The sequence below is a fragment of the Propithecus coquereli genome, unplaced genomic scaffold (assembly GCF_000956105.1).
Source record: "Propithecus coquereli isolate 6110/MARCELLA unplaced genomic scaffold, Pcoq_1.0 Scaffold179, whole genome shotgun sequence".
Classification (NCBI taxonomy): Eukaryota; Metazoa; Chordata; class Mammalia; order Primates; family Indriidae; genus Propithecus; species Propithecus coquereli.
In genome coordinates, this window is record NW_012142634.1 from 1,616,760 (window position 1) to 1,623,439 (window position 6,680).

Sequence of the window (6,680 nt, forward strand, 5' to 3'; positions counted from 1 at the left end):
TGTACTAGCTACTTTTAAGCACTCGACAGTCGAATGTGGCCAGTGGCTACCTTATCAGACAGTGCAAATAGAAAATATTTCCATTATCAGTAAAATTTCTACACAAGCAGTGTTAACTATGGCAAGCTCTAAGGCAAATTAGGACCCAGTACCAGTTCCACTCTTTCACAGATTTCTTTCTGTAAGAAAACTACCAGGTGACCTATTTAGACTGAGCTATTTTAGCAAGAGTATCACAGATGTGTTCTACTGTGAGTTCCCTGCTCCGACTTCTGGGAGGCAGTATAATCCTAACAGTTAAGAGCAGGCATTTGCAAACAAACTTGGGTTCAAATCTCAGCCATTACAAGCTCGGTGATTCTGGACAAGCTAACCTTTACCATTTCCGTTTCTTCTTCCACACAAAGGGAGAAATAACAATATCTCTCCAAGGCCTGTGTGAGGATTAAGCAAGCCAACATAGGTAAAGCATTTAGCACAGTGCCTGGCACAGGAAAGCACCCAGGGAAGGATGGCTCTGATTAGAATACCTGGCCTCCAAAGCACACACTGGACTCTGAATTGTGAGGCTGTTGTGTTCCCAAGCATTTTTCTCAGGGTTGGGCTTTTCTATCTTTCTCCCCATCAGGTGGATGGTCTCAGCAGGTAGTGCCCGTGGTCTCTGGCCATTCCTCTGTAAACAGGTCTCAAGAGGACAATCTAAAAAGAGCTGGCAAAAGCCTAACGAATCTGAAAATAGTTTAAAACCATAAAATTATTGGTGAACTATATTTCCAAAATATGAAATATATATATTAGATAAATTATGCCAACTACAGTAGGAAAAACTCCACTTGCAATAATAGTGAACATCTATAATAGTGAACATCTAGCTTAAACTTAAGTAAATCCACCTAAACCTCCTAATCCAATTAAATCCTCACTGAAGATGGCAGTGATTTTGATATGTGAATATATGTTTCTGTGTGTAAGAAAAAATGTTTCAATTACATTTCCGAGCCAGTTGGTAGACTTCATATCTCATACTTTGATAATAAAAGTTGTCATCTAAAATCAAAAGCAAAGGTCTAGAAACAGCAGTTTTCATTAAGAGGTAGCAAGACTGGGCCTCAAACGCTGCAGAAAATATCAGATCTTGATCCTTTAAGCAGGTGATGAAATCTTCCCACATGGCTTCAGTCCTGTTGGGTGGGGCAGACATCTGACACCCGCTAACGACAGCCATCAAGAAGTATTCCAGGTACTTCAACAGTTCCTGTCGAAGTAATTTCCACTGAGATGGCTACAAAAGACCAAAGAATTGCAATTTATATTAGGCCAGTGGGATGGTCATCTGGCCTCATTGCCACCCAGTCCCATATGAAAATTTAAGCTCACAATACTGAACCATTTGTAGTTCTCTAACACTGCAGTCCCCAATCCCCCAGACTTTGGACCAGTACCAGTCCGTGGCCTGTTAGGAACCTGGCCGCACAGCAGGAGGCGAGCGCCTGCAACCATGGGGAAGCTTCGTCTGTATTTAAAGCTACTCCCATCACTCGCATCACCGCCTGAGCTCCGCCTCCTGTCAGATCAGCAGCGCCTGAGCTCCGCCTCCTGTCAGATCAGCAGCGCCTGAGCTCCGCCTCCTGTCAGATCAGCGGTGGCATTAGATTCTCTCTGGAGTGTGAACCCTACTGTAAACTGTGCACGCGAGGGATCCAGGCTGCGTGCTCCCTATGAGAATCTAATACCTGATGATCTGAGGTGGTGCTGAGGTGGTGATGCTAGCACTGGGGAGCAACTGCAAATACAGATTATCATTACCAGAGAGGTTTGTATAATTATTTCATTACATATTACAATGTAATAATAATAGAAATAAAGTACACGATAAATATAATGCGCTTGATTCATCCTGAAACCATGTCCCCCGTCCTGGTCCCTGGAAAAACTGCCTTCCATGAAACCGGTCCCTAGTGCCAAAAAGGTTAGGGACCACTGCTCTAACACATCTGGTTTCTCATGCCTCCATGCCTTCATATACACCATTCTTTCTGCCTGGAAAGCTTCTACTTAATGATACTGGTGCTGTATTAAGCCTTTTCAGACTCAACCATGCAGAAGGCAGCTAGGCCCCTACCTTGCCTATCATGATACCCCATTCTTGTAAATATTACGTCTCCACTCTAGCGGGGCTTACACTGTTTAGGCATTTGTTTGCACCTCTCTATTTCCCTGCTAGATCACTTGACCACTGAATACTCAGCATCCAGCAGAGGGTCTGGCATCTAACATATTCCAGAAATGTATATTAAATGGATGAATGACTGAATGAGTGAATAATGGAAAGAATTTATTTACTATCCAGGAGAAAGGTGCAGCCAAAATTAATACCCTTAGAAATAAAATAGTCTGGCTGCAGGTTTGCCCTTGAAATTAAAGAGGTCGTGAACAGCAAGAAAATCAGCTGAAAGGTCCCTGGGGCAAGATGAAAAGACCCCAGGCTAACAACTAGGTTGGTATGGGATGAGGAAAGATAGAGGAAGCAGATTGAGGGGGAGAAAATAAGTAGTTTGAGAATACAAGTACTCTTGTGTTGGTCAAGGGCTGTGGAGAGCACTGACATAGTTAAGAAGTCAAGGCTGGAGGGGAAACAGGAGGACCAGAGATTGAGGTCGCTCTCCTGCTTGTCCGTGCTTTAGCACTCCATGGAGATTATACCACACACAACAAATATATATCAGCTAAACCCACTAAACAAGAAACATGTATCACTTCCTAAAAGGTGAGATTTTCTATTTATGGTGACCAGATGAGTTCCAGGGCCTTTGTCTGTAGAGGAAGAGTGGACTAAGTATATAAGTAAGGAAAAAGCCAGGAAATACACCAATCTCTATCAACAACTGTCAGCTTTCTCCTAAGTGGTGAAAATACTATCATCCAAGTAAATCCTGTGCTACCCTGATATTGTATTTACCTCACAATTAACGAAGAACAAGGAAGTAGAAAACTTTGCTGGAGAGGCCCAGAATTTTTCCATGCACTCAATGTACTGTATTTCTGCATATATACTTAGAGAGTAGAGTCACATTATATTTGCATTTGATTATGTAAATTCATTTACATTTGAAAACTACACAACAAAAATTTAAAAATTTCATAATATTCCAAAGAGTATTTTCTCTGGAGTAAGCAGTAGAGTCATAAATCTACTCTTCCCCTAGTGGTCTCAGCTTCCATATGCTACTCGGAGAAGATGCATCTCACTGTGTTGAGTGTGAGTTGATGGCTTAAAGTATGTACGTGGAACAGACAAGTTGGTCCCTAAATACAAGTCCGTTACTTCCCCTGGTGGTCAACGAAGAAATAGCCATCTTTTCCTATGCCGGCAGAGGAAGATTGCCCCTGAAATGAATGAAGATTAAGCTTCAGAGGCCAGACCCTTCATTTGTTCAGACTCGCTCTATCATCCTGTGAGGGACCCTGACAATTTTGTTATCTTCTTAAAGAGGGTTCCTCAAATAGTATAAACTTCAAACCCCACAAAACCTGGATGTGCCCATGGCTAGATGTTAAACTGGCTATGTTGGAATTTTTAGAGCTTCTTTCTCTGTCCTAAGGAGAAACTTCTCCAGGGATTTTTCAATAGTTAATTTGACTACAGGGGATTTCCACCTGCAAGCTCATTTAAGAACCTAACCTTGTCTTAAGACTCCACTGTATAGAATACACAATACATATATGCACCAAACATACATACAAACCTCTACAATGCATCATTCTAAATCGGTTGCTTTTTAACTGTTTTATATGTCTACAGCCAACTCATTCACTCGTTGTAATAACTATGTTAACCCCGCTGCACTTTTTTCAAACTCCTGTCTGTCCTGTCAGGTCGTCTTCTCCCACACCAGGCACTGCCAGGTACACAACGGGCGCGAAAAGCAAATAACCAACATGATGCGCGCCCGCGCGAACGCTCGGCCGCTTCCACTCCGCCCCGCCCTCTGCACTGACCGGCGGCCGCGCGCCCGCCCCGTCGAGAAACGCCTCAGGGATGACGTCATCATAAGCGACGACGCCGACTGCCCAGCCTTGCTCCTGCCGCAGCCGCTGACCGAGGGCGCGCGCGAAGGTCGACTTTCCTGCTGCAGGCAGGCCGCAGAGGACGCAGAGCGCTAGCTTGCGCGGCCCCTCGCTGCCGGTTCCTCTGGCGCCATCGGCGGCCTTCATGCCACCCAGGGAAACCGCAGGAGGCTACAAACACTGTCTCCCGCTCCGTCCGTCAGCCACGCACGCGCAGTGCCTCCCACTGCCGTGCTGCGCCACCTGGTGCCGCAGTGGGGAACAGGCGGGGCTTCCAGTCCATAGAGGATGCGTGGTCCCCGCTGTTTCCGAGGTTGCCCCGGTGGTCCCCTGAGCCGCTGGGGCCGAACGTCGGTGAGGCCAGACCTCGAGGCTGGGGAGACCACAGCTCTATGTTTCCTATCTCCTGGACATTCCTGAAGGGGTCACGAGTTATGATTAATCTTCAAATAGAATCATCCCGCTAGAAACTTGCAAGCCATTGGGATTTGCGCCTATGTTTTGCTGCTATGAGGTCTTCCGGCCCAGGAAAATCCCAGAAGAGACTTTAAGCGTTTTCCTCCAGTAGTCTTTGTAAGGTAAATTACTGGAAATCAAAGAATAATAGGCGACGCTCAAAGTCCAACGACCGTGCTCCATTGCCCTTCGTGAACGGTGCGGTGACGAAGTAAATATTAGTTATTGCGCCCTAATGCCACCAGTTGGCAGCAAGTGTGAGGAAATAAGGGCAAGAAAGGAACATCCTTAGACCTCAATCTCAATGTATGCACGCAGAGAACAACAGGTATTTTACTGTTTAAAAAAATACTAAGCTGTGGAGAGGTACAAAACAAAATTTTTGCGTGGGAATGTAGTGTAGTAAAATTGAACTCAGATTTTGGTTTTCCCCGTATTTTAGATTACTTCTTACTCATAAGGAGTGTGTTAAAATGTGGTGAACACGAGAGTGTAGAATCAATGTACATACTGCGTCGAAATATGACCAATAACCTGCTGTTATACCTGCTATAATTTATGATTACAACGCACAGACACATAATCTTTCTTTTGGATTGAAAGTGAAAGTGAAGAACATGAAGTTAATTTACTCTTCATTTCATGACATATTTATTGTTATCGGTCCAGGACAAAGTCCCTCTCCTTAATTTACCATTCTCTTTTATCTTCCATCCTCCACATCCACACCCATTTAACCCCTGCAGGCAACCTTTTTTTTTCTTTTTAACATTGTTATTTTTGTTTTGTCTATTTTTTAATAGACTTTATTTTTTAGGACAGTTTTAGTTTTAGGTTAACAGCAAAACTGAGCAGAAAGTGGAGTTCTCATATACCCCCTCCTCCACACTCACAGCCTGCCCCACTGTCAATGTTCCTCACCAGAGTGACACGTTTGTTATAACTGATCAACCTACACTGACACATCATTATCACCCAAAAGCCATAGTTTACATTGGGGTTCACTCTTGATGTTGCACATTGTAGAGGTTTGGGCAATGTTAAATGACATGTATCCACCCATACAGAACAGTTTCTCAGCCCTGAAAGTCCTCTGTGCTCCACCTATTCATCCTCCCTATCCTCTAACCCCTGGCACCACTAATCTTTTTATTGTCTCCATAGTTTTGCCTTCTCCAGAATGTCATATAGTTAGAATTATACAGTCTTTTTAGATTTGCTTTTTTCACATAATAATGTGTACATTTAAGTTTCCTCAATGTTTCTTCGTGGCTTGATAGTTCTTAGCACTGAGTAATATTCGAATGTCTGGATGTACCACAGTTTATTTTCCCATTCACCTCATCTTGGTTGTTTCCAAGTTTTGATGATTAAACATCTCCGTGCAGGTTTTTGTGTAGAGATAAATTTTCAGCTTATTTGGGTAAATACCAAGGAGAATGATTGCTGGATCATATGGTTAAGAGTAGGTTTAGGCCGGGCGCGGTGGCTCACGCCTGTAATCCTAGCACTTTGGGAGGCCGAGGCGGGCGGATTGTTTGAGCTCAGGAGTTCGAGACCAGCCTGCGAGACCCCATCTCTACTAAAAATAGAAAGAAATTAATCGGACAACTAAAAATATATAGAAAAAATTAGCCGGGCATGGTGGCGCATGTGTGTAGTCCCAGCTACTCGGGAGGCTGAGGCAGTAGGATCGCTTGAGCCCAGGAGTTTGAGGTTGCTGTGAGCTAGGCTGACGCCACGGCACTCTAGCCCGGGCAACACAGTGAGACTCTGTCTCAAAAAAAAAAAAAAAAAGAGTAGGTTTAGTTTTATCATAAATGCCAAACTGTCTTCCAAACTGGCTGTACCATTTTGCATTCCCACCAGCAGTGAATGAGACTTCCTGTTGCTCCACATTCTCCCAACATTTGTTGTTGTCAATGTTTTGGGTTCTCACTATTCTAATAAATGTGTAGTGGTATCTCCTTGTTCTTTTAATTTGCAATTCCTTAATACATATGGTGGTGAGCATCTTTTCATATGCTTATTTGCCATCTGCCATCCGTATGTCGTCTTTGGTGTGGTGCCTGTTCAAATCATTTTGCCCATTTTTTTTTTTTTTTTTTGAGGCAGGGTCTCCCTATGTTGCCCAGGCTGGTCTCAAACTTCTGGGC

At 43.8% G+C, this 6,680-nt stretch overlaps 1 protein-coding gene across 1 annotated transcript in view; it reads right to left on the reverse strand.

Moving 5' to 3' along the window:
- PSTK (phosphoseryl-tRNA kinase) overlaps positions 1 to 4,241 on the reverse strand; it is a 10,804-nt gene extending 6,563 nt beyond the window's left edge. Inside the window, exons 1-3 of the mRNA XM_012642441.1 lie at positions 4,000 to 4,241; positions 991 to 1,282; positions 531 to 729 (exon numbers count right to left, since the gene is read on the reverse strand). Coding sequence (XP_012497895.1) covers positions 531 to 729; positions 991 to 1,282; positions 4,000 to 4,215 — 707 coding nt within the window. The 5' untranslated portion in view covers positions 4,216 to 4,241. The remainder of the gene's footprint in view (positions 1 to 530; positions 730 to 990; positions 1,283 to 3,999) is intronic.
- Positions 4,242 to 6,680: the final 2,439 nt, after the last annotated feature.